Source organism: Aulonocara stuartgranti (assembly GCF_965226115.1).
Source record: "Aulonocara stuartgranti genome assembly, chromosome: 15".
Taxonomy (NCBI): Eukaryota; Metazoa; Chordata; class Actinopteri; order Cichliformes; family Cichlidae; genus Aulonocara; species Aulonocara stuartgranti.
This window is the reverse complement of record NC_138951.1, coordinates 5,041,448-5,068,634: the sequence shown is the minus strand read 5'-3', so window position 1 is coordinate 5,068,634 and position 27,187 is coordinate 5,041,448. Positions and strand designations below refer to the sequence as shown.

At 40.0% G+C, this 27,187-nt stretch overlaps 2 protein-coding genes across 7 annotated transcripts; both read left to right on the top strand.

Annotated features, from left to right (window-relative positions):
• The first annotated feature begins 2,226 nt into the window (after nt 1-2,226).
• Nucleotides 2,227-18,969, top strand: actr10 (actin related protein 10). The gene is made up of 13 exons (XM_082504601.1): nt 2,227-2,436; nt 3,420-3,492; nt 3,586-3,668; nt 3,765-3,873; nt 4,741-4,848; nt 5,027-5,094; nt 5,270-5,349; nt 6,167-6,202; nt 6,784-6,863; nt 6,971-7,044; nt 7,218-7,299; nt 14,746-14,947; nt 15,120-18,969. Exons 1-13 carry the CDS (start codon nt 2,360-2,362, stop codon nt 15,299-15,301), a joined length of 1,254 nt encoding a protein of 417 aa, XP_082360727.1. The 5' UTR covers nt 2,227-2,359; the 3' UTR covers nt 15,302-18,969.
• A 675-nt stretch (nt 18,970-19,644) lies between these two features.
• On the top strand, nt 19,645-26,601 carry LOC309688701 (vascular endothelial growth factor A-A-like). Of its 6 annotated transcripts, XM_082504605.1 has the most exons (9): nt 19,645-19,726; nt 19,820-19,911; nt 20,058-20,208; nt 21,983-22,010; nt 22,102-22,298; nt 23,090-23,157; nt 23,263-23,304; nt 23,388-23,457; nt 25,822-26,601. In XM_082504605.1, the coding sequence occupies exons 3-8, from the start codon at nt 20,092-20,094 to the stop codon at nt 23,452-23,454; spliced, it is 519 nt and encodes a 172-aa protein (XP_082360731.1). In that variant the 5' UTR covers nt 19,645-19,726; nt 19,820-19,911; nt 20,058-20,091; the 3' UTR covers nt 23,455-23,457; nt 25,822-26,601. The 6 variants fall into 6 exon arrangements, with proteins under 6 accessions (XP_082360731.1, XP_082360735.1, XP_082360734.1 ...); XM_082504609.1 differs by having other exon boundaries at nt 19,662-19,911; nt 20,058-20,151; nt 22,143-22,298; XM_082504608.1 differs by having other exon boundaries at nt 19,662-19,911; nt 20,058-20,151.
• Nucleotides 26,602-27,187: the final 586 nt, after the last annotated feature.

The window sequence follows — 27,187 nt, the reverse complement described above, 5'->3', positions numbered from 1 at the left end:
GATCCAAATATCTATAGTATCACCAATACCAATTCCAACACTGGAATTGGATCGATACTAGCCTCATACGATCGGTACTTCGGTGTGTTTTGTTGGGTTAACTAATTATTGTAAAGAATAAAAAATGACAGTGATTGGGTGATCATTAAGATGTGTTCAGAATTTTCAAATTGATTATGTCTCATTTCATAAATCATGACAGACTGCTCTTCCCTACAATGTGCCTTTATAGGGTAAAAGTCTCAGGTTCAGCAGTCGTGGCCCTGTATTTACTTGCTATTGGATCTATGGCACGGATCTAGTGATCATTTCAGTCACATACCTCTGGCTGTGAGTACAGAGGTATGTGCGATCGTGGGCGATCGTGGCTCAAGAGTTGGGAGTTCGTCTTGTAATCGGAAGGTTGCCGGTTCGAGCCCCGGCTTGGACAGTCTCGGTCGTTGTGTCCTTGGGCAAGACACTTCACCCGTTGCCTACTGGTGGTGGTCAGAGGGCCCGGTGGCGCCAGTGTCCGGCAGCCTCGCCTCTGTCAGTGCGCCCCAGGGTGGCTGTGGCTACAATGTAGCTTGCCATCACCAGTGTGTGTGTGTGAATGGGTGGATGACTGGATATGTAAAGCGCTTTGGGGTCCTTAGGGACTAGTAAGGCGCTATATAAATACAGGCCATTTACCATTTACCATTTACAGAAGCACATCTCACCTGTTGCTCAAAACTTGTGTTTGCAAGGAGCAGCCAATCAGAATAATGTGGTTTAAAGGTGAAGATATAGAGAACTAAAACGGCTTATTTCAGACATGAATGAACTGAGATGTCGTACCAATTATGCCTAGTATGTGGTAAATTTTATTCAAAACAAAACAAAAAACACCCAGCATGCCCCTGCGGGCGGTTTATCCTTCAAGCTCGGGTCCTCTACCAGAGGCCTGGGAGCTTGAGGGTCCTGCGCAGTATCTTAGCTGTTCCCAGGACTGCGCTCTTCTGGACAGAGATCTCCGATGTTATTCCCGGGATCTGCTGGAGCCACTCGCCTAGCTTGGGAGTCACCGCACCTAGTGCTCCGATTACCACGGGGACCACCGTTACCTTCACCCTCCACATCCTCTCGAGCTCTTCTCTGAGCCCTTGGTATTTCTCCAGCTTCTCGTGTTCCTTCTTCCTGATATTGCTGTCATTGGGAACCGCTACATCGATCACTACGGCCGTCTTCTTCTGTTTGTCTACCACCACTATGTCCGGTTGGTTAGCCACCACCATTTTGTCCGTCTGTATCTGGAAGTCCCACAGGATCTTAGCTCGGTCATTCTCCACCACCCTTGGGGGCATCTCCCATTTTGACCTCGGGACTTCCAGGTTATACTCGGCACAGATGTTCCTGTACACTATGCCGGCCACTTGGTTATGGCGTTCCATGTATGCCTTGCCTGCTAGCATCTTGCACCCTGCTGTTAAGATTATAAATTATAGGAAGTGTGCATAAAGAAAAAGAAAAACCAGAGTGCGTGTGGTGATGTGATGTGTGTGAGAGTCCAGTCTTATAGTGATGTGTGTGGGAGAGTCCAGTCCTACACCTGGTTCAGGGCCCGAATAGCCTGGGGGAAGAAGCTCCTCCTCATTCTCTCTGTTTTGGCCTTAAGGGAGCGGAAGCGCTTCCCAGACCTCAACAGTGAGAAGAGTCCATAGTTGGGATGGGAGAGGTCCATCATAATCTTCCTAGCTTTGATCTTGCACCGCTTGGTGTAGATGGACAGCAGGTCAGGGAGCTCTGATTGAATGACGCGTTCGGCCGAGCGCACCACTCTTTGCAGATCTCGTCTGTCCTGCTTGGTGCTGTTCCCAAACCAGGTGCAGATGTTTGCCGTCAGGACGCTCTCGATGGTGCAGGAGTAAAAAGGAGTTACAACTGATTTTGACAGTTTCGGGAGTAGATTTAGTTGCAAGAAGTCTGCTTTCTCTCTGCATGTTCCTCTTACAGGCTACCTCCACCTAAACAGAGTTTATTTCAAATTATTTTTATCAAATAGTTTTTTTTATTGTATTTTATTTCATTTTATCGCTACACTTGAGTCTCACAGAATTTAAAAAAATCGTGTTTAATTTTCTTAAAATCGAATGTACATCAATTTTAACACTGGTTTCAATAAGTGCTCTGCAAGCAAAACATTATTTTGGCGTTATTCTTAAATTTTACTGAGTTAAGCGCATTTTAATCAGGCACCCTCCTCGCGTGATGTCACTACTTTCTGAAGGCCCCGCCCAGTCCAACAGGAAGACAACAGACCTGTAGTGGGATGCTAATTTGAGGCTGCTGGCGCTAATTATACGTACAGTTTTCGTCCAAAGCCGACGCAGCTTTTAAAATGCCATTATTTGATGGGCTCGGAAGCGGAGGAGAGAAGACTGCGATTGTTATTGACTTAGGAGCAGCATACACAAAGTGAGTATTAACCGTTAGCCCGCCCTGCTAATAGAGCCACTCAGCTAGCAAAATATGCTAAAATGCATCTTTGTTTTCTGAAATAACTCGCCCGCCTCTCAACTATAGGTTTATTTTAGGGAACTGAAGACTTAAAGTCTAACACATCGTTAAATTTGACCCCAAAAAACCTACTACAGTTTTGGTAGTGAATGCTGATGTGGGCTAGCTTGTTAGCCACGTAGCCAATGCTAGGCTAGGTTAAGTAACTGTCAGCATTCAGCTAGCATTTTTTTAAGTTAATGCCAAGTGCTATCAATGCTAATTTAATAATTTTAAAAGCTCTCTCATTAGACCTTAAACATTCTTCTTTCGGCTGCTTCTTTTAGAGCTCACCAAAGCAGATCACCTGCCGTCTCTCATACCCTATTTCTAGGACTGCCTATCGCTGTCACACCAACTCTCTGCGTGTCCTCCTTCACTACATCTTCCCTGGCAGCTCCATTATCAACATCCTTTGTCCACCATCCCTCCTCTGCATATGTCTAAACAATCTAAACGTTGCCTCTGTAACTTCACAGTCACAGTCCTCACATGTGTTGTATATTAACGGGTATTTATAGTGAGCAAATGGATCTTTATTTACTGAAAGCATTTCAGTGTCATTTTTGTTATATTTTGCTGGAAGGCAAACAGACATTAAGTCATGTGAAGATCAAGAGGACTGTTATTATCTTCTCAAATACTGTCGTCTTTGTTTGCAGTTACTGCCACAGAACATCCAACACAAATATGCACTGTTGTTTTATTTACAACTAAACTGTGGTGCTTTTGCCCTTTTTATTAAATGACTGTGTCTTTTAGAAATACGTTTTTGGTTTTCATAAAGTTCGAGGGAACTAAAATTATAGTATTTAAAACAGTTACTGGTAATGATTATTATATAAATATTTATATTTTCAGCATCTCCTATTATGCTAGCTGACAGCTTCCTTTTCTCACAGATGTGGCTTTGCAGGGGAAACGGGGCCCAGGTTCATAATTCCGAGCGAGATCCGCAAACCGGGACAGCAGCAGGTGAGTCTGCCGTGTTCTGCAGTGGAATTATGTAGAATTATTTGTGGAAATGGAATAAACAAAAATATTTGGTATTTGATTTCTCATATTCAGGCAGTCAAAGTGGTTCAGTACAACATCAATACAGAAGAGCTTTATGTCATTCTCAAAGAGTTTATCCACATACTGTACTTCAGGTGAGATTCTTCTCCAATAAATGACTAGGTTATTGAAGTTCTTTTTTTCTTGCGGCTACATCACATCAGAGTTTGTTTTCCCATTTGCCTCATTAGGCACCTTCTGGTGAACCCTCGCGACAGAAGAGTGGTCATCATCGAGTCCATCCTCTGCCCATCCCACTTCAGGGAGACACTCACAAAGGTTTTCTTCAAACAGTTTGAGGTACGAAAGCAGAGACACGTGCTGGGATCAGACCAGTTAATATAAAGTATCTGTTTGCAACTCTGTGCACAAAAAACAAAAACCCAACACGACAGAGCACCATCAACTCTAAACAACAAGTCAGGAAAGATTTCTTTTCTCAGTTTGGTGCACAGCTGTCATGGAAGCATAAGCTTTGAGGTTGTGATGTGTGTCATCAAGTTCTTGGCACACGAGTGCACAAAAGTTGATTAGCAGAGAACAGCAGGTGTCCCCGTCATTCTACCTGCCCTAGTTCCCTGAACTGCTGCGCTTCTTCTCTCCTCCTGCAGCTGAGCTAAAACCACACTTGATGATCACAGTGTAATCCACTTAAAATTAGCTCTTGTGTAAATCCCTCCTTATATTTAATTAATTTGACCTGATTTAGAAGAGGTAACTAATGCATTTATTATGATAACTACTGTTACTTGATGCAGACAAATTATTTTGCCTATGGGTGCCTCATATTTAAGTTTTGTTTGTTTGTTTGTTTGTTTTTTGTAGTTCATGCTCAAGGTTGTGTATGAAAGTCATGGCATCATTGAGTATGCTCTATGTAATGGATAATAGGAAATAATAGTCAGTGTAATTAGATGCCTGACTCATAAATGACTGTTATCAGTGGCAATTGCATTGTCAGATGGGTAATAGATAGTAGCCTAATCTACATATCATGTTCAACACTTTAACAACCTGTTATTCAAATTTTACATGATTTCCACCTAAACTTTATAATAAACTAGAACAATCTAATAACTGATAAACAAAATGATTATGTTAACAAGGAAATTTTAGTTAGTAGAGGAATTTCTAAAGTTTTACTCCATGAATGATTTCATTTTCTAGGTGCCATCTGTGCTATTTGCTCCCAGTCACCTCATGGCCATCATGACTTTAGGCATCAACTCTGCACTTGTGATGGACTGTGGTTACACAGAGACGCTGGTGCTGCCCGTATCCTTTTCCCATCATGAGCGTGGTCTCTAGAACAGTGAACAATATGGTCTGCTATATACATGCTATATGTTTTAATTGATGCATCTTACACAAATTTAATATTTGGCAGGCATTATTGTACTGTTAGCTTCAGGTCTAGGACATTTATGATGCTGATCTTAACTCTGGAAATCAGGTTTGTGAGTGTACTCCTATTTTGCCAGCCTGGGAAGCTTTGCCTCTGGGAGGAAAAGGCATCCATAAGTAAGTACTAAAGGTTCTAACAGCATCAGTGTAGTGATTTGTACACATTTAACTGAGAAAATAATCCATCTGAGTCTCTCTTTCCTGCATCATGATTGAAAATCTCTGACTGTTGAATTGAATCATTTCAATCTCTTGTTTCGTTGCATAAAATGCATGTGTTTGTTTATTGTAGGGAGTTAGACAGCTTTCTCGTGGAACAGTGCACCGTGGACACAGACACAACCACAGGGCAGAGCGTACAAGCCGCCATTGGTAAATACAGAAAGTCAGCACATACCGTCTGTCCTCTTCTTTTAAATGGGGACACTTGTGAAGGCATAACTCTGTTATGGACTGCTGATTGGTTTTTACAGTGCCAAGAATAGAAGAATTTAATGGCTGTGACCCATTATGTAGCATTTACTATTCATAGGAAGAACTTGTTTCTGTGTGACATTTGAGTGAATCGCTTTTTCAGTTTGTGAATTATGCATTATGCATACAGTCTATTTTAGAGATTCTCTCCACACTTTTTGTTGATGGAGGGAACCAGACTGAGTATATTGAGTTGAGCTGTGAGATCTGCAGCAGAATGAGAAAAGAAAAAAAAAAAAAAAAAAAAAAAAAAAAATATATATATATATATATATATATATATATATATATATATATATATATATATATATATATATATATATAAAAATTTAAAAAGACAACGGGGTGTCTGTCTAGATGGGTCATAAAACATCTCTGCAGTGAGCACAAAGCCACTAAGATCTCTGTAATTAACTCTCTACCACTGACTTTGAAACTGTATTTCCCCAAAACTGTGTAATGATAGTAGTGCCAAACACCAAAAAAGTCTCTGTTTCAGCAGTGGTGGCTTTTCCTGAAGTTTTTCATAGCTGGATTCGTTTCAGACCCAGCAGTCACACTTGTCCTCTGCTGCAGTATCGGCTTCTCTAAGTGCTGATTCAGCATCATAAATCAAACGGGAAAGAGAAATAGGAAAATTGGCTGATTGATGCATAAGTAAATTCAAGGAACTGAATGTTCATTTCTTATATTCCATTTTTAATCTCTTAACCAGGGACTATCCCAGAAGAAACAGTGGAAGACATCAAGGGTAGGTTTGACTGACATTCCTTATTTATGCCATCCTTGAGCACCATGGACAGTCTATACACAAACAAATCTGTCTGTCCATCCTTCATCCCCTGGAATATTCTTGCAGCGAGGTTGACCTACATTTTCTAATCAACAGAATTCCTTGTTTTTACTCTGAGAACAGTTTGAGACCTGTCTGTGTTTCTAGGATGTGGAGGCTACAGCCTTTTTGTTGATAGACAAAAGTGTGTCTTTAAATTTTTTTACAAGTAAAAAATTCCTTTGCCTTTTGTGTGGCTTTTTTCTGGAACAATGAACGATTAAGAATAGGCGAAACACCCATCCACTTATTTTTATAATGATGCAAAAGTATAATTTACTGAGACTGTGCTGCAAAATGGGGTTGTCAGCTATGTAATAAATGTTTCATTTAGGCTTATTTGGGTCTTTATGTCTTTTTAATTCATTGTAAGTCATGAACAAAAACCACAGTTATGGAAGGAGTGAAAGGAAAATACTTCAACTCCTTATGCTTGGTCGCAAACATTCTTGTCTACAAGTTTGGTTATGTGACCGCCAGTGCTGTTTTGTTTCCTGCAGTGAGAACTTGCTTTGTCAGTGACCTGCAAAGAGGCCTCAAAATCCAAGAAGCCAAATTTAACTTGGATGGCACAGCAGAGGTAAGTCAGCTCTTTGTATGCTGCTTACCACAACTGCCCAAACATTTGTGCTGAGTAAATGACAAATGCTGCACTTTTTAATGAAACACTTTTAAATGTGTTCATAGCGGCCCGCCCCTCCTCCAGATGTCGATTACCCGCTTGATGGAGAGAAAATCCTGCATATCAAAGGATCCATCAGGTATGCTGTCATAGTCTGCTTAAAGAAAGAGTTGGACAGAGAGAGCCTTCTATTTTCCTGTAACGTTATACAGCTTCAGGTATTTCCACGTGTTCTTATAATTAAAATGACTGTGTAATCACCCTCAGCTTGCTGTTATAATTATCATAAAGCCATTTTCTCCTTTTTTCCAGGGACTCAGTGATGGAGATTCTGTTTGAACAGGACAACGAGGAGAAGAGTGTGGCCACTCTGATACTCGATACTCTGGTTAAGGTAAAGACAAGTTTCTCATTTAGTCATAGTAATGTGTATCGTTAATATGTTATCTGTGCTGATACTTACTGAAAGTACTATTTATACCTTGGTATAAATATATGTTATATGGTTTTTGGCTACTTTTGAGACATTGGCAAGCTATTGTGGTCATGAGGACCACTAACAGCAGAGATCATACTAGCTTGGGCTAGTCGTTTTAAGAAAAGCTTTCACTCCACATGTTTTGATGCATGATCAATCATCCAGGTAAGGCAATCTTTGAAAGTTGTTTCTGGACGTAGCCTCTACTGAAAAACATCCATCCTGGACAGGGAGGAACGCTGGTTTGAGCGTGGAGTCAAGGAGGCCATTTACATGAAAAGGGAAAGACCATCTGTGAATCGAGGAGGAGGCCTAAGGGTCCATCTTTCACCATCTTAGAATGCTGTGATTGCAACCGTTGCCCATCTGTCTGGAAATGGTACTCATGAACATTGATCAATGGTCTTTGATCAGTGGTTGTTGATCAATGGTCATGACAATTTGCATATTAATGATCAAGGAACTGACCTCCCAGCCCATTGTTAGTGGTGCTGGTTTCAGTCATTTTGCAAATGTAGTGTTTATAAGTTTGGGGAAACTTGCAGTCAGGTGAGACTGAAGAAGTCATTTGGATGAGTGACGAAACGTTTCTCCCATTGAAAACGCTTCATCCAGATGAACAGAATCAACCTTTTGGGATTTTGGACATAGTGTTCTCAGTTGGATAAACTCGGGGTTGGGGGAAAATCAATACAGCACAGTGTCGTGATATTTTGTGTGGTGATATTGTATCGATACAGAGGGTCAGAATGTAGACATTTTATTTAATAAATTAAAATACTCTGGGAATACTACAAACAAGACAGCTAACTCGCATTAAATTCCCTCTACTGAACAAAACATCCAACACTGGACACATTTACCACCTAAAATTCAGAACAAGCTAATGGCTCAGTCACACACTAAAACCCCTTGCATTTAAAAATAAATAAATGAATTGGTGGTTGCTTCCAGATTTTACTACATTTTTTTTTTCCCCCCCCACAACTTGTGGTGACTACACGGTTTTGTAAACTTGACAGTGTCGCACACTCACAACCACTTTACATCACAAATCTATTTTACAGTTCTCACTAAGTCTTTATCAGTGACCACATCTCGAGGGAACTCAACTCAACTCAGCTGGCTTTCAGCTGGTTGCATTCTTGTTATTCCTGAAGAGCACAAAGGTTACTAAGGAAAAATTTATATTTTAAAAGTGAACTGCTGTTAAATGTGATTTCTGCGTATGTAGGCAGCAACAGATGTAATTGGTGTATTATCAGAAACAGATTGCATGTAATTGCCAACTTGACCCCTTTCAATTGTAGACGAATAGCAAACCTACTCTGTCTTATGGCAACATTTATGGCAGGTTTTACTCTGTGTTGGTGTGCTTTACAGTCGCATTATGCAGCAAGACATAACCTAAGTGAGCTAACATTATCTTATTGGATAAAACGGATACTGGGAAGTTAAACGTGGAGGAAATAATTTGCAGTTGAAAAAGATGATGGTGTCACTGAATTACTCAGCTTATTGCGAAATGTTAAAAATTGCGGCAATATATTATCACGGGTGAAGTATTGTGTTAATGTTGTATCGTCAGCTGTCTGGTGATTTCCATCTCTAGGGGAAGCAGTTTTTCACTCATCCAAGTGACTCCTTCAGTCTCAGCTGTCTGCAGGTTTCTCCAACTTTATAAACAGTATATTTGCATAATGAGTGAAACCAGCACCACTATCAATGAGCTCAGTTTCATGATCGTCAATATGCAAATTATCATAACCACTGATCAGTCTCCAAGAGTGCCATTCACTCTTGGAGAGTTGGGGAGTGACTGTAATCACAGCATTGTAAGATATTGAATAATGTACCCTAGGCGCCCTCCTCGGTTCAGAGATGGTCTTTCCCTTTTCACCTAAAAGGCTTCCTTGATTCCCTGTTTAGTAACAAGAACCACTGGCCTGTAGGTGTAAACACAGCTCCAAATACTCTTTGCACACAAGTACTCACATTGTCCAGCACTGAAATCTTTTCCCCAGTGAACTTGGTGAAAGTCATGTCATGCTTGTTTTGTCCTGTATCACTTTCCCTTGTCTACCATTCGTGAACAGGTTTTCTTTAAGTGTGTTTAGTGCAGTCCTCTAACAACCCGTGGCAGCCGTTTGTCACTTACTGGAGAACAGAAACTAATGCTGTTCCAACTTGATGACTACAGACGTGTTTTAAAAATGATAATTGTGTGGATGCTTTAAGCAAGACTTAAGGCTTGTCCCGATATATCTTCAGACACTCCTGATGCTCACAATTCAAGAATTTTTTTCTCACCTATTACCGTTCTGAGATGAGTTAGACTTGTTTGAGGGTAGGAAATTTGTCCCCCGCTCAGATTTCTTCAGATTTCAAACTCTGGAAATGAGGCACTTTTTTTCTCTTGTCATATCTTTTTGATGGATTTCCACAGATCCCTGAAAATTTCCATGACTATTCACCAAAGCCTGCTGTTTCTTACGGTGAAAGAATGATTTTGATGCTCCATATAGATTTAGAGTTACCAAAGGTTGTTTGAGAGCAAGTCAAGGCAGTTTTTGGTTCGCCTCTACTCAGTTACAGTGTATTACAAGTCATATATCTTTAATAATTTATATTTTATCTCTGAATTATGAAGACCTGAAGATTCCCCCATCTCTTCTGAACAAAACAATACCTGAATGACCGTTCTAGCCTCTACGGTTAGGAAATTATGGCCATTTGTTCAAGGGGAATCCTGAATGTCAGTTACTGTAATCTGATTACTTTTTCAAGTAACTAGTAAAGTAAGGGATTACTATTGCAAAAACGGTAATTAGATTACCGTTACTTTCCCGTAGGAACGCTGCGTTACTAAAACCGTGATTTTTTTTTTTTGCGAGAATGTCTCACGACAGTGACGTAAGCGAGTGCGCCGTTAGTGACAACAGCTGTGTGCAGATCAACAATGGATCACATATCGATTGTGGGAGAGAGTATGAGCGTGCAGCGTTTAAAGCGTGGAAGTACTGACCTTACTTTGATTTTGATTCCATAAAAAGTGACAAAAACATTAGCGTCCATCGTGCGTGGGAAGAAAACTTCTTTTTACAGTGAAAAAACCCCTAAACTTCCGAGCAAGCACCGAGTGCGCTACGACGTAATGGGAAATTCACAGAGAAACTCGCGGATTCTTCCACTGACCGCGGCACACCTGCACCAGGGTAAACCTCCGCCTACCGCAGTCCTGCTTTACAGGTGAAAATAGAGCAACAGGACCGCTGAGTCTTTGACTTTATTTATTTTCTGCTGTGTTTTACTTGCATTTATTTGAAAGACTGAGTGTAAACACAAAAAATATTTTATTTTATGTGCTGGAATGTGCAGAAAATAGGTTTAAATGTTAAACTAATTTATTCAAGTCAGAGAATGTTGCATATAATTAAATTTTTGCTTGATGCATAAAGTTAAAATATTAAAACTGATAAAGCAAGTTAAAAAAAGAGACTTTTCCATTTGATTACATTTTGTATGATGGATTATGTAGAAAAAGTAGAATTGGGCTGAAAGATCTATCGCTTTATCACCTCTTCAGGTTGTAAATCGTGTTTTTAAAAAGTAACTATGTAATTAATTACTTTGAAAATAAGTAATCAGTAAAGTAACGGGATTACTTTTTGGGGGAAGTAATCAGTAATTAGTTACAGATTACTTTTTTCAAGTAACTTGACCAACACTGCTCCTCAATCATAGTATTTCTGCTAAAGCACAGTACTTCTGCTACATCATAGTATTTCTGCTAAATCATAGTATTTTTGCTAAAATAATGGTATTTGTGCAAAATCATGGTTTTGGGGCCAAATCATAATATTTCCGTTATGTTATAGTATTACTACTAAGTGGAGGAATTTCTGTTATGTTATAGTATATGTGCTGAATATATTATATGTGCCAAATCATAGTATTTATCCCAAATTATAGTATTTATGCCAAATTACAGTATTTCTGCTAAAAAGCAGAAATAGTACCTTTTAGCAGGAATTTCTGCCAAAAGATAGTATTTCTGCTAAATCAGAGTATTCCTGCCAAATCATAGTATTTGTACTGAAACATAGAACTTCTGCCCAATCATAGTATTTGTACTAAATGATAGTACTTGTGCCAAATCATAGTATTTGTGCCAAAGCATCGTATTTGTATGGAGTCATAGTATTTCTTCTAAATCATAGTATTTCAATCAAATCTCAGTAGTTGTTGTTAAAACGCAGTATTATTGCCAAATCATAGTATCTGTACCCAATCATAGTATTTCTGCTAAATCATAGCATTTGTGCCAAATCATGGTATTTGTGCAAAAATATTGCATTTCTGCTAAATCATAGTATTTCTGTAATCTTATAGTACTTGTACTCAATTATAGTATTTGTGACAAAGTTTAGTATTTGTACCAAAACATAGTATTACTGGTAAATCATAGTATTTGTGCTAAAACATAGTATTTCTTCCAAATCACAGTATAATTGCACAATAAAGGTTCTTGAGCCACTACTCGCCTCTGTCAGTGCGCCCCAGGGCAGCTGTGGCTACAATGTAGCTTGCCATCGCCAGTGTGTGAATGTGTGTGTGAATGGGTGAATGACTGAATGTAGTGTAAAGCGCTTTGGGGTCCTATGGATTAGAAAAGCGCTATACAAATGCAGGCCATTTACCATTTACCATTTACATCAGTGTTTGTGCTAAAACAGTATTTGTGCCAAATCTTAGTATTTCTTCTAAATCCTAGTAATTCTGCTCAATGATAGAATTTCTGCTGTGCTGTAGTACTTTTTTGCTAGATTGTAGTACTTCTGCTAAGTCAAAGTATTTCATGTAAATCATAGTATTTCTACCAACTCCCAGTGTTTCTGCTAAATCATAAATAATGTTTTAGCACAAATTGTATGATTTGGCTCAAATACTATGATTTGGCAGAATTTTCTGTGTTTCAGCACAAATGCTATGATTTGGCAGGAAAAAAATATTATTTAGTATAAATACTAAGTTTTAGCAGAAATACTATGTTTAAACTTTAAAAAATTCTGCTATTTCTGCTAATGTGTGTTATTGAAATGAATGGAACACATTATCAATGTGGTCACTGATTTTGCATGCCGGGTTGAGCTGTGTTTTAGCTCAGTGAGATGAGCTTCCGTTCTCAGACTGGGAGGCCCGGGTTCAAATCCCGCTTATGGCAACATTTCTTTCGGTTAACAGTTAAACTTTTTTAACTCTTTTCAGCAGAAATTCTGCTTTTTCAACTCTTTTCAGCAAAATTTTCAGCCTTTTCACCTCTTTTTAGCACAAATCTCAGCTGTTTTCAGAAAAAAAACCTCTTTTCAGCAGAAATTCTGCTTTTTCAACTCTTTTCTGCAAAGTTTTAGCCTTTTCACCTCTTATCACCACAATTCTCTGCAGCTTCTGCTCATTTCAGCAGAATTATCAGTCTCTCCACCTCTTCTTTGTGTGAGAGAGTTTGGCGCAGTGAGATGAGTAGCTGCCTTGAGACCAGAAGGGCCAGGTTCGAATCCTGCTCAGGGCAACGTTTTTTGTTTTTTTTTTCCAACTTTTTCAGCTTTTTTCAGCAGACATCTTCAGCGTTAAGGCATCCACACAGCATTTTCGCAGGAAATGTATATTTTTCTAGTGATAATTGACTTGAAGTGGAAACGGTGGCATTTTTTGTTTTGTAAAACCCATCCGCACTGGAAACTCCCACCAAAGCAAAATACTCATACTTGCTGCACTGCTCCTGTAAAACAAAAGGGGAAAAAAGGCGTTGATAAGCTTTCCAGAGGTTGCCGGTGTCACTACTTACACAACGCTGCCTTATTACATCTAATGTTTTGGATTTGGATGCATTTGCATTAAACACATTAAAGTGAGCCAACACTTTTAAAGATCCTGCTCTATGAGCCATGACTGGAGTGCACTGACTGTAAACACGGGGCAACTTAAAATGTGTTTGCTTGCCCCTGCTAGCCTTGTTTTTATAAGAGGAAGGTTCTGTCAGCTCTCTCAGATTGAATTTTTCCTAAATACGAGGAGCATCGCAGTTTGTCCAGGCATTTACTGATTCTGAGCCTGTTAGCAAATCCCATTTAATTCCAGACCCCTGTACCATCACTGTCAGCTCTGTATCATAGCATGATGCCATTCTCACTCTCCTTCTTACTTGGGGAACATGAGTACCTAGTTTGGCTGAGCGTTTGACCTTGACCTTCAGTGTTAGGGCAAGGTCAAACAGCATGGAGCATTTTGAAATCTCAAGTGTTTACAGCTTTTTGAATCATTTGGGTAAAAATCATAAAAAATACCATTTTAGGTTGTTACTCGAGGTTGTCAGGCAGAGGTCATACATCAGCATGTGGTTACAAAAAGCAAGCTTTTATAAAAGTTTTAAAAGTATGTTGTGATAGAGGCATTATCAGACATCAAAGTTTGGGGGAGTTGCACTCTGCGTGCTCTTGTTATTACTAGTAACTCATTTGATATAGTTTAAAATTGAGTTAAACTGAGTATTAGCACCACCCGTGACCAACATGACCAGATTTTGATAGAACTTCTGTTAGATTGGGAATAGTGAAGGTGGGAGTGATCTCTGTCAGCCTAATCTAATGCATACAGTCCCGCCCGTCGATTCTACAACGTTTGTTCACACTATTTGGTGTGCTTCAGCTCAGTGTGTTATGTACTATAATGCAGGCTTCATAATTCCTTTGATTTTTGCTTCATTGATCTTTCCTAGTGGTGGATTTCAGTTTGTTCCTTGCTCTCCTTTACTGAACCTTTAGCATCTCTGGCTGGAGGAAGTTAGCAACCCCCGCAGCGTCGTTCTGCACATTATCCAGCAGTTAAACGGGCTGTGCAGTTTGACTTTGTTTGGCTGCTGTGATGCAACCATTCAATGCAACTAAAAGCATTGTTGCTCTTCACTACGGGGATCCAGTCAGTCCAGAACAGCCTATTTAAACTCATAAACCCAAACAGCCGACTTCACACAACTTCACACTTTTACTGTAATGATGTAAACGTTTAAGTCGGATGTTACACAATAGTGAACTGCTCATAATGTTCTGATGTATTGCAGCTCCCCTGAGACCACTCACAATAACGTCACAGTCCCTGTTATGTATCATGTTGTTTTAGCCCATTTTACCAGAATCCTTCTGTAATGCTGGGATGACTCCCACCTCCTGCCTCTTTTTCCCCATAGCAGCAGTCGGATAGTGAAGAACAGATGTTTTCCACCGTTGTTGTTTTTTTTTTGTTTGTTTTTTTTTGTTTGTTTTTTTTTGTTTTTTTTCCCAAAATATCTGTTTGTGTTTGTTTTAGTGCCCCATCGACACCCGTAAAGTGCTCTCTGAGAACCTGGTGGTGATCGGAGGCACCGCCATGCTGCCCGGCTTCCTGCACCGCCTGCTGGCAGAGATTCGCCTCCTGGTGGAGAAACCCAAATACAGTAACGTGCTGGCCAGCAAGAGCTTCCGTATTCATTCTCCCCCTGCAAAGCCCAACTGCACTGCGTGGCTTGGAGGTCAGATATGAAATTAAATTGAATATTCATGCTGAAGTGAAGGCTTGTGGATTAAAAAATCCATCACAATCATCACTTCTGATAAAACACACTGCCAGCATTTTTCTACTTTTAAGTAAGAAGAAAAAAAAGTTTGTGGCTCCTCTTGTAACATTTGTAAACTCCTCACCAGGTGCCATCTTTGGAGCCCTTCAGGACATCCTAGGCAGCAGGTCTGTGTCACGGGACTACTACAACCAGATGGGGCGAATCCCAGACTGGTGCTGCTTGAGCTCCCCTCCTCCCGAGTCTTTGTATGAAGCAGGAAAGACCCCTCCTCCACTGATGAAGAGAGCCTTCTCTACAGAGAAGTAGAATATATTAATTCCAACATTTCAGTAATCTGTAACATAACATCACAACACTTGAAGTTCACTCTTAACGACACAAACAGCTCAACGTGTTTTTAATGTCAGGTCATCAACCTTACAGTTATTGTATGTGTTTTTATTTTGACTGTTTGATCAGGCAAGCAGAGTTTTGGAAAGAATATCAAAAGAAAAGAGCAGATGTTTGGATTTTTCAGCATTTGGAATATTTTTGCACATGAATTCTCGCTCTATTAAATCTGGAATATTGTCTGAGCTCCACGAAGCTGCGTCTTCTGTTAAAGCCTCATTTAGCGAGATGCTAAATCTGTATGTACTTCTCTCACTCTGATCCACACCTCCTGTTTTATTTTTTTTTTGGTTGGTTTTTTTGTTTTGTTTTTTATTTTCCTGTACTGTTTTTGCACTTAAAGTGAGTCGCACAATCCACTGAAAAGTTTCTAGTCACTACCAAGGTAAACTTAGTCATTGATTTGTCAGCAGACTTACAGAAAATGCTGCTGTGTAAGTCATTTATTTTGGTCACAAGCTACGCTTCCTGCTTCTATTTAGTGGGTCAGCGTGATGCAAAGTGTTTGCCCACACGTACGCAATATTGATGAAGTGTAATCAGGCTGAGTAACTGAGAAGATTTGTGTGTGTGTGTGTGGTGTTTTATCGTGTTGTTCTGTAGTCCTCAAACCCTGTGGAAATACACAGTCAAACATGCTTTCAGTGATTTTTCTCCCATGAAAAGTGGTAACTGTAATGTTTTATAAATAAATATCCAGACTGACAGGAGGATGTTTGTGTAGTTCTGGGATTAAAAAAGAAAAATGAAGAAATTGAGTTCTATCCACTGCCTCTGCACTCGTGCTGCACTGTGTTTAGATGACGGTGTAGGTTATGTTCTTATTCAGCCCTGCCCCGACACACTGTTAATGCCTGCATGTCCTGGAACCGAGTCACATCTGTTTGGCCTTTTGGGTCACATTAATCACTCAGTGCTGCTCTGTCTGACGGCTTGGGAACCAGTAGCATTTACCCACAATGCACCTGTATATCAAGACTGGCAAACAAAATTGTGGGAAATCAAATGTTTGGATTTCAGTGACAGGAATAAACACTGAGTGATGCAGATGAAACGAAGGTGTGCATTTGTTTCTTTTTCATTTTCTTTAGTGACGGCAGTAAGCCGTCATTTCAATTTGGAGTGTAAAGTGAAAGCTTTGGTGAATGCTCAGGCACAGGCAGAAGTTTGATCGTACATGAATGATCCTTTACTGAACATCAACTAAAAACAGACTTGCCCACATCTGCACATACAGAGCAGCGCTGTCCCACCTGCTCCCTCTGCTGCAGCTGAGGGAAACCCCACGTTCCCCTGAATAGAAGTGGGACTGGAGTATCAGCGTGGTTCCCAGAGACAGGAAACAGCAGCTGTCCGTCTCTCTGTCTGACCTCTTGTCTATCTGATTTGGAAGCCTAGGTGGGAACTTGGAAAAGGGACTCCCCAGATATTGGTTCAGCCCTTCCTTTTAGATTGCAATAAGCGGTCATTACACAAAATCTTTATTTGATCAAAAAGGATCAGTTATGACTTTTTATAATTTTAACCATATGAATTCACCATATGTGCAAGTAATGTGAGCCAAAAGCTCAGGCTTCACTTTTTTCTATACTCAAAATCTTTGACGTTAATGAGATCAGACAGCCCTTATGCAGTCATTTTAGCCATAGAGCTGTGGCTGTCAGCATGGAAGCCATTCAAACCTTCTGTTTGTAAGAGGCAGCCAGTCAAAAGAAAGTTGGTTTAAAAGGTAAGGAAGGGAAACTACACTAAAACAGCCTATTTCATACAGTGGATGAATTGAAGGGCTTCAAAAGGACTTGGTATAAGAGACAAATAAGAAGTCGTGCAAAGCTGCCTTGAAGAATCCACAAATATATGAAGTTGGAACTTGCATTGTAGGCCTGTGCTAGGCTTGGTGAGTACACTATATTTGCTTTCTTTTTAAAATAAGATTATCATTGTTCATTTAAGATTTAAGATTTGAATGTAATTTTTCTCTGAAGAGCACCAAACAAGACCAACATCAGTTTTGTGGTGAGAGGGAACACATCCTCCGTCTTTGGTATCGCCTCCACAGAGGCTATTTTTCAGAACGCACCAGACTAAGTATCCCATAAATCACAGTGGCTGTGAAAGCACATCTGAGCCCGCCTTATAAATGTAAGGCCATGCCCTGCAGAATCCGAGAACAAGAAGTGTGATTTGGCTAGCTCGCAGCACTTGCGGACATGCATGTAATCAGGAAATCAACGTCAACTGTAAGTAGGAGGATCAGCAAACTGCAAGAGAGCAGGTGTTGTGTAAAGTAAAACGAGACATTTATATATCAGCTAAAGTAGACGTCCTGATAACAGCCACACATGAGTGCACATACACGTGGCGAAAGGGTAGCTCTGAGACATTCTGCTCATTCCTGTCACATCAGTTCTGATAACCTGAGGTCTGCTGCATGTGTGCCGAGACTAAACACGCAACACTCGAAGGCCCCGAGTGCAAAAACAATGTTTGGGAGCCATAAACTTCTCAAACTAACAACCAGATCCAGAAGTGGAGCCACATCAGTAGAGATGCACCTTGTGCTCCCTGTGCTGTGCCAGTTAGTATTTCAGTATTGTAATCGAGCCTGAATAAAGCATTAGATCTCTTTATTTTAGCTCTTTAACATCAAATCACAGGAATGTCATGCTTGGAAATCCATCCAGTTTGTATTTCAATGTTCCAGAAATCTGGAACATTGAAATAAAAACTATTGTAAAACTAATATAACTGTTGTACTTTGGCGCTATATAAATGAAACTGACATGAATTTATTTTCATTGAGCATTTAATCCACTACACAAGGCAGCATCAAGTCTGAGTTCTTGGTTTAAAATATATGTAATGTGAAAAATCTATTAACAGATTTGTTCTCTGCAGACGTCATTGTAGTTGTCACTCAAAGTAAATTGCATAACTGCATTATTCGGTTGTTGCCATCAAAATGTTGCAGCAGAAACGGATCACGCAATCAATGCCCAGGCTTTTTTGGCCTAATTTTGTTGAGCCTTTCCTGTTCTTAGCTTGTATTGGTCTTCTGCTGCTGTAGCTCGTCTGCTTCAAAGCTCAACGTGCTGTGCATTCAGATATGCTCTTCTCCTTGTATGCAGATGGCAAGAAGTGGTTATTTGAGTTACTGTTAGCTTTCTAACAGCTCAAACACTGTTAATTCCCCTCAGACCTCGACAAGACCTTTCACTCAGAAAACAAATGCTGTATTTTTTTTTATTTTCGCCTCATTCTCTGTAAACCCTAGATTTGGTTGTGTGGGAAAATCAAAAAAATATCATCAGTTTTTCAAATACTCACCAGAACCAGTCTGGCATCAGCAACTGACTCATTCACTTTCCTTCCTCATTCTGAAGCAAGGTTTGAACTTCTGTAGATTTTCATTGAAATCTGTAAATTTCATTGAACCGCTGACATGACTGAGTGTATTCCTCTGTTGTTATTGATGGCTGCCTACTAACATAAAAAAAATCTGTTGACACAGCACATGCTGTGATCGGGGACCATTCTTAATTTCGTTGTTCTCGTGACAATGACAATAAAGTTTCTGATTCTGACATGTATTTTTATTTTATTTTATTAAACACAGCATATAAAGCGCTGCTTATATGATGCTATGAACTCTGGGTGATTAACTTCAATATTTGTTGTGGTCAGCAGCTGAAACAGCTTTGGGATATCTGAAGAATTTATCATAATTTACAGATGACACTTCACTGACTTTTATTTGCTTTCATAATTAAATAAAATATGCTTGTGTGTTCTGATGTAGGCTGATAAATTGCATAAGATGATTATTATTTTTGTATGTACAATACTATGCAAAAGTTGAGTCACCCCTCATTTGTTTAGATGTTGCTCCTCAAAAAGGTAATGGATGCAGTGATTTTATTAAAACATGTGCAAACATACAATGAAAAATATAAAACAGAAACGGAGTTTATGCAATTTAGGTGCACCCCGCCTCTAGCCCTGCGACAGCCTACATCAAAATACACAAGCATATTTTATTTAATTATGAAAGCAAAGGATAAGCGAAAGAGAATTAATGGATTTCTAAAAGAAACTAGAAATATTTATACAATAAATACGAAAGAGCCTAAGGATACAATTTAAAGCTGGTTCTTTATCAAGTTGTTTATTTTTTTTATTTTTTATGGTTTAATGATTCACAGGTCAGCGTTAAGTGGTTTAACAAACAACCAAAACTTTCCACTGAAAATGGTCAGGTGCAAGAACTGGACTGAAAACGAGTGAAAAAGCAGCCAGAATGGAGAAAAAAGTTTGGAACAAAATATAAAGAAATGAGAGAAGGTTGGAAACTTGTATAAATGTATTCGACTGACTTCTGAAACGTTAAGCTCAGGTTTAGACAGTCACGAGGCTTCATTAGGATCATTTCCCCAGGGACTGGTGTTGGTGTACGTGAGCGACAGGACGGACTGATTTTACATCACCACTTCCCTTGAATTCTTTTCTGCAACAGTCACCGGTTAATGGTAAGCGTATATAGTATACATTCAGCCATGCTGGCGCGCGCTTTTCATCGCAGCCTTCCTCGCCCAGCGGGACTGTGCTCGTTATAAAAGCTCCAGCCGCTTCTCCGCTCTCCCTTCAACATTTTCATTTCTTTCTGGCCGACTAGGGGATAGCAGGAACTCATTCCCGGCAGCAGCAGCATGCAAACTTTCCTCGGAATCCTGCTGCTTCTGCTGGTCCTTCAGCGGGTACCTGCGCAGGTAACTCCACCACCAATTGGATTTTCTCTTTTTTTTTCTTTTCATTTTCCTTTTAAGGTAAGGGTTTAAGACCCATCACTGCATTACTTATCAAAGTTAAAGCGGGCTAAACTTAAGACTGAATCTCTCTGGCTGGAGTTTAGTGAAGTTAAAGAGAATTAACCTTGTCCTTTTCCCCGACTTTTCACTTGATTCCACGCGTGACAGCATAAAACAGCTGTACCTCCACAGTGAATGCGCTATCTGCATTCATAGTGGGTTACCAATAATCTGTGTAGACGTAACTATAGCGTCAGATGTGTGTTGCTCATGCACACAGAGATTTAACGGGCCCCAGAGCTCAGCTAGAGGCTGTAATGTGGCTGAAACCGCGCTCACAAGCTGTAATTTTGCATGCGATTTGCATGTTTCCTGGCTGTTATGAGGGAGATCGTGACATTTTCTGCGTGATTTTCCCTTGGGTGCTTCTTCTTGGTGTGCAGCTTCATACCCGAGGCCACACAGGCACATTTAGTATCACCCAGCAGGGCGCTAAGCGTACAACGAGTATCGGTTACAGTGATAAGGTGTAGGGTTTGTTGGTTTTTTTAACACACTGCAGAATAGTTTTAGTATCCATTCCCAAAAGCTTCTGGGATATGTGAGTTGAAGAAGACTTTAGAGTCACCTTCAAAAATATTGCATTAGACTAACGAAGATCTCCTTTGTGCTATGCAGACTGCGTGAGACAGAACCACTGGTTAGTACCATTATTATGAATTTCCACTATGGGTCACAGATTTAGTCTGACCGGAGGCCATTTATGAATCTGCCCCCCTTCCTTTCCTCATAAATTACAAACCTAATCAATGCACTGTGTTGTTCACAGCACGTCATGGCTGAATACAGCTGTTGTATGCAGCTGGTCCAACTGGTGGATGCTGCGGCACATTTAACAACTCTTGGCAGAAGCCAACTCGTTAAATTATGCTCTTTTATACTGCCTGAGCTATAGAAGCAGTGTCTGTGTGTGAGATTAGGAAGCCTCCGTTCCCATCCGTGTTCGCAGGGTTATGAGGCCAAGAGAGAATTTTAAAAAAGAGAAAGAGATCTCTTACATTCAAAAGGCAGAAGAGAGCCAAGATCAACTGTGCACGCCCCAATTTGTGGTTCAAAAAAATCGGGAACTTTGCCAGTCCTGAGTCTGCAGGCCGGGCTGTGAGAACTTCAGAAAATTCATGCTGTGTCACATTTTACTTTTCACTTTTTCAGCATCGCTTTTACTTTGGCTGTGGTTAGTGTGTAACAGTCCCATGAGAGAATGCTCAGCTATTCGCAGCAGCTATTCTTCACTGTTATTCTTTGCATGTTTTCAAGGCTTTTTGACCGCGTGATAATAAACCAATTGAGAAATCAGAAGCACTGCTGTTGTTTGCTGGCTCATTTTACAGCTTTTTTTCCCCTGCCGCTTTTCAGCCGCACAGCAGTGCGCTCCTCACACCATATTGCGTCATCCTTTTTTATTATCTCATCAATGTGCCTGCACTAGTTTTATTTTTACACCAGAGGGTGCTCCGTAGCTGCAATGAAAACCATTTCCACCATGCCTGGTTCCCCCCCCCCCCCCCCCCCCAAGATGTTTTAATTTAACACAATTCAGTGGGCTACATACTGACATTCATAGATAGATAGATAGATGGTATAGGTATTATTATAGGTGTTATCAGTGTCTGTATTGATCTACCAACTTCTAGGCTCCTGGCTATTTGCTGGTCCTGTATTATCTCCAACAATGTTTGGCTCTTTTTAAAAAAACAAAACAAACAAATTGAATTATTTTTATTATTTGCAGATATCAGATGAAGGGGGTCCCAATACAGGTAAGAGTGATGCCCTTTATCATGGCCCACTGAAAAGGCTCTCCTACCTGCTGCAAATGACTTAAAGATTAAGATCCAACCTCTTATGTAGTAATTCAGTTGTCTGAGGTGATGGCAAAGTGCTCGTGTCAGGTCATGGACCAGCTGGTGTATGTGTACGATGAGTACCCCCAGTCGGTGGAGAACAACTACATACCTCATTGTGTGGTGGTTCGCCGATGCTCTGGTTACTGTTCGGGTGAGGAATTCAAGTGCCTTCCTACCCTCGAACGCAACGCCACTCTGCAGGTGAATCAAGTTCTGTTCACATCAATTGTATTTATGTAACACTACAACAACAGTCGCCTCAAAGCACTTTATTGTTAGAAAAAGACCCGACAATATTAGCAAGAAAACCCCAACATTCAGACGACCCCCTGTGAGCAAACAATTGGTGACAGTGGGAGGGAAAAAATCCCTTTTAACAGAAAGAAACCTCTGCCAAACCAGGCTCAGGGAGGGTTAGCCATCTGCTGTGATCGGTTGTGTGACCATGTAGCAGAGAGTCAGAGATTAAAAACAAGTAATGATGATATGCAGAGCAGTGTATAATAGTCAAAAAAGGTGAGTGACAAAGAAAAACTGAATCATGGGAAGCCCCAGCTGATTAGACCTATTGCAACATAACTAAGGGAGGGTTAAGGATCACCTGATCCAGCCCAAACTATAAGGTTTATCAAAAAGGAAAGTTTTAAGCTTAATATTAAAAATAGAGAGGGTGTTTGTCTCCTGCCTCCAAACTGGTTCTACAGAGTGGCCTGAAAGCTGAAGGCTCTGCGTCCCATTCTACTTTAAACCCTAGAAACCTTAAGTAAGCCAGCAGTGTGAGAGTGAAGTGTTCTGTTGGGGTTGATATGGTATGATGAGGTCTTCAAGATATGATAGCGATATTATTCAAGACCTTGAGAAAGAGTTTAAATTTGATTCCAGATTTAATGGGAATCCAATGAAGTGAAGCCAGTATTGGAGAAATATTTTCTGTTTAGATTCAGTGTTTACCTTCATGTAGAGTTTCAGCTTCTTCTTTTTTATTTTCTCAGCTGAAGATTTCTTCCCAAGAACAGCCCGTGGAGCTCACATTTCTAGAACATCAGCAGTGTCAATGCAGGTCCTTTACTGAAAACCTCATCTTTCTATTAAACACTAGATCCAAGATTATTAGTTATGCCACAGCTGACATCTAAATGTGTCTGTGGTTTGTTTCTTCTCTTAGAGACCCTGAGAATCTTCCGTACTATGAAAGATCAGTAATTAAGTCAGTAAGTAACACAGTGAGTAATGAGTGTTTTGTCTATCAGAGTTGAAAACATCAATATTTCTGATGTCTTTCTCCTGCAGCAGCAGCAGCAGCAAGTCCACTGAGAGCAGACCTCGGAGGAGGAAACATACCAAGAAATGGCTGTAGAAAGTAAGAGACTGATTGCTCCCCTGTGGCACTCACACACACTTTTCTTTTTAAATGATGTTTGGGCATTTACAGCTACATTCATCAGTGTTTCCTCCCCTTTGCCAGACCACCAAGGGCAGCAAAGCTAAGCAATATCATAATAGTCTGGGTGCTGCTGTGTTGCTCTTCCCTTTGATGACCCTGGATAAATTCAACAAGTACTTCTGATGAGTCTGTGCTTCTGTAAGGTCGCGAAGTATTTGCAATAGTCCAGGGTTACTGATAGTCTGAAGGTTAAGTTTAAAAATCTTTTATCGGAGAGAAAAAAACATCATGCATGAGGAAGCGCCGAGGCTTCTATATCTACATTCTTAGTTACAGCAGGCAGCCGAGCCTCTGAGCGCACAACTCTTCACTATGTTTGCACTAACTCATAGGTTTATTTTTTTTTCTGGCATTTGGGGATAACGGTTCCACTCTGACTTTGAAATCGCATCTGACAACATGTTCAAATCTAACCTCTACGCAGGGGAAGATACATTTTATTTATCAGGATTTCAATAAATCCAAGCAGTTCAGTCCCAGAGCAACAGCAGAGCCATCATTTTACAGACAGATCAGAGACACTACCAGCTCTCTCTCTCTCTAATGTGCTTTTTTTCTTTTATTATTGATTTTTTTTACAAGGGGAATTATTATGTAATGAGCAGTAAATTAATGCACAATTACAACTTTGCCTCAAAGAGTGAAATGGGTACATTGTAACCAACAGCATCAGGTGGCACCTTATGAAGTTGCTCTGCATAATGGCCTCCTCATACATTCAGATTTTTCAAAAATGTGCCTCCGAACATGAGCTTGATGCTTCAAATTTATAACAGAAAACCTTGGTTGCTAATGGCCGGTGTGAGATTTGGAAAGAAGTCTGTGTCTGTACTGCAGGTAAACAAAAGAAACGATGCCACTAAGTAGCTCTCTGCAACTGTTGCACGCAGAAATCGCTCCCATAATAGGCTCGTCTTTTCATCACCTCCTGAAAGGAACTCTTATTATCAAATAAATTCATGCAGTGAAAGATGAAATCCACAGTCTTTTTTTTTTCTTTTTAGGGCAAAATTGCATTGGGTGAAACTAACATAAGAGGTGAGGTGTGCAAATGTAGTCTGAGCAGTCTCCGCTGGGTGAATCACTTGGATGTCTTCCAAAGTCACAGCCTCCTTAGTAAAGGAGAAATTCATTTCGTCACTGTCTGAACTGTGGTAACACAAGAAGGGAATTTCAATTTAGAAGCCTCAAGAGGATATGAGTTTTTAAACTTGATACTAGCTTCAGCTGAGCACGGTGATCATATCATCAGAGCCAGTAGGATCTGCAGTGACTGAGTTGGGTCTTTTAAGTACTGGCTTGAAAATAACTTAGGTTGTTTCGGGGTTTTTTAAGTTTGAAGTTGTGGTTTCCTGGTCTTACCATTACCAAAATTCCCCTACTAAACCACCCTTTGGACTTCAGTTTGTCTGCTTGGTGGTGGTCTGCAGGTTTTTCAAACAAAAGCAGCCGAGGAACACGTGTGGTCTCGGTGTTCTGCCTGTTCTGGTCATGATTTGTACGCCGTAACTCAGGCCTGGAGAGCTGCTGTCTCGCAACCCACTGTTTAGTGGTCCGGGGACCACACAGTTGCAGCACAGCTTTAATTTTTTCCATCAGATTCAGAAGGCTGAACTATATTTGCAACTTGAGGGACATAAATATTCTCTTTGATGTCGTCATGTGAACGTTTAGCGAACGTTTGAGTGTTGACTTTGTTTGTCCAGGAGGATGATTTACCTTTAATTTCTAAGAAACTTCACTTTAGACCGTGGCGCTGTCTGACCTCGCAGGCGCTGTCGGCTTGTTTTGTAATCAATCGTAAAATATCAGAACTGCCAACTTAGTGGTGATGTGCAGGGCTGAGATTGAATTTAGCACATCAGTGGGTATCATAGCATTCAAATCCCATTTGAAATTTGAGGATTAGTTTGGGATGTGACATTAAAAAAACACTCAACCTCATAGACATCTAACTATATAGGAGGGAATGGCTCTACATATGCTCAAGTTATCTTGAAAGGGGCAAGCATTGGATGCAGTGTTTGGGTGGTTTCTGCTTTTTAATGTTAACTAAACACCTGTAAAACTTCAGGACTATTTTTCTTCACAAGTGGACACAAAACAAGGTGCAAACCTTCCATTTTGTCATCTGAGGAAGCTTTTTATACTCTCCAGTCTCATATTGACTTTAACGTCCAGAGTTTTATAGATAGAGCGGGATTGGACACAAGCAATTCGGAACATCTTTATTTAAAATAATAATTTAACCCCTTCATTCGTATGTTTCTGTCTTTTTAGGTGCCAGTTCCAGACAAGAAGATCACTCTTCGCTGATTTGCACCTGGTGAATATGGAGTGGTGAACATCACATATCTCCATCCATTCCCATATATTTTATAACTTATATACTGTTTTGTTTTGGGGTTTTTTGCTGAGTAATCACCAAAGCAACCCTAACCCTGGATGTGTACAGTTCCTTTGGCCATGGCCTCCATTTTTCCGTTTTCATCTATTTATCTTTTCACTTTAAGCTTGCTGCTGTGTTACGTTTTCAAAACAGACACAGTATACAGAACACATACAGAATAGGATCAGAGATAATGGCTGGAATGCTTTGAGCTTTTCAACCAGGTTTAAAGCCTAAATCCATCCCTTAAGTGTTTATTAACTTGTCAGATTAATGGCATGTGGTGTCTTTGTGATTTTTATTCTGCTGTCTGCATTTTTGTGCCATTTGTATATAAAAGAATATTTATATATGTATCTATTTTGTTCACAATGACTAAAAATAAAAATAAATATATAAAAAGTGAGAACCCCCCCCAGCCAAGTCATTATTATTATTATTATTTTAATCCTATATCATGTTTTTATCATGGAAAATGATCTTTTTCTGATCGGAGTCTATCCCAGCGGTGATAGGAGGAAAGGTGGGGAACACTCTGGATAGGTCGCATGTTTATCCCTCTGTGGCGTGGTGTTAACCTCAAACAACAAACCAGAATTTTTTGGGTTATTGCAGTGTCCATTTAATTTAATGACTGAAGGCAACCTATTGTTCAGTAAAATGAGGAGGAGATGAGGGACTGACCTTTGACCTGGTGGCGAAGCACTCTTGTCAGGAACAAAATCCACATTGGATGTGGTGCCAGCTACTGCCAAGACTAATATTATTTTTACAAGTTTAAATTAAAACCTATGAGCATGTACACAAATATATAAAGAAGTATATTTGGTTGTTTGTAAATAGATTTTGATATAATTAGTTTCCTAAAACAGCATTTTTTTAGGGGTTTCTTACCTCAGGGAAACATTATGCAGTTAGATCACTTTTCTTGGGGCAAAAACTAAAGCAGAGGTTCTGTTGTTATGGAAACTGATTGCTTTAGGCGCCACCCTGCTACCATTGATCCGATGATTGTCTTGCTAACAAGCTGTTACAGCATATAATACCCAGGTGATCTTTTGAATCAGGCGTGTTGGAACAGGAACTGGAGTCCTCATGAGAACCTCTGTGTTAATGTTTCGAGAGCACTGGGTGGTGGTGTGTATACATAGTCAAACCAACCACTAATATGAACTTATACTAACTTCGGATCAATTCAGTTTTACTTATATAACACCAAATCACAACAGCAGCCACTTCAACATGCTTTATATTGTG

Excerpts from the sequence above, each read along its gene's own strand:
- actr10 (XM_082504601.1), top strand. The coding sequence starts at position 2,360 with ATGCCATTATTTGATGGGCTCGGAAGCGGAGGAGAGAAGACTGCGATT. Across the intron at positions 4,849-5,026 it reads CAGAGACGCTGGTGCTGCCC|GTTTGTGAGTGTACTCCTAT; the intron begins GTATCCTTTTCC and ends TCTGGAAATCAG. Across the intron at positions 7,045-7,217 it reads CATATCAAAGGATCCATCAG|GGACTCAGTGATGGAGATTC; the intron begins GTATGCTGTCAT and ends CCTTTTTTCCAG.
- LOC309688701 (XM_082504605.1), top strand. The coding sequence starts at position 20,092 with ATGCAAACTTTCCTCGGAATCCTGCTGCTTCTGCTGGTCCTTCAGCGG. Across the intron at positions 20,209-21,982 it reads CTTTTCATTTTCCTTTTAAG|ATATCAGATGAAGGGGGTCC; the intron begins GTAAGGGTTTAA and ends TATTATTTGCAG. Across the intron at positions 22,299-23,089 it reads AACGCAACGCCACTCTGCAG|CTGAAGATTTCTTCCCAAGA; the intron begins GTGAATCAAGTT and ends TTATTTTCTCAG.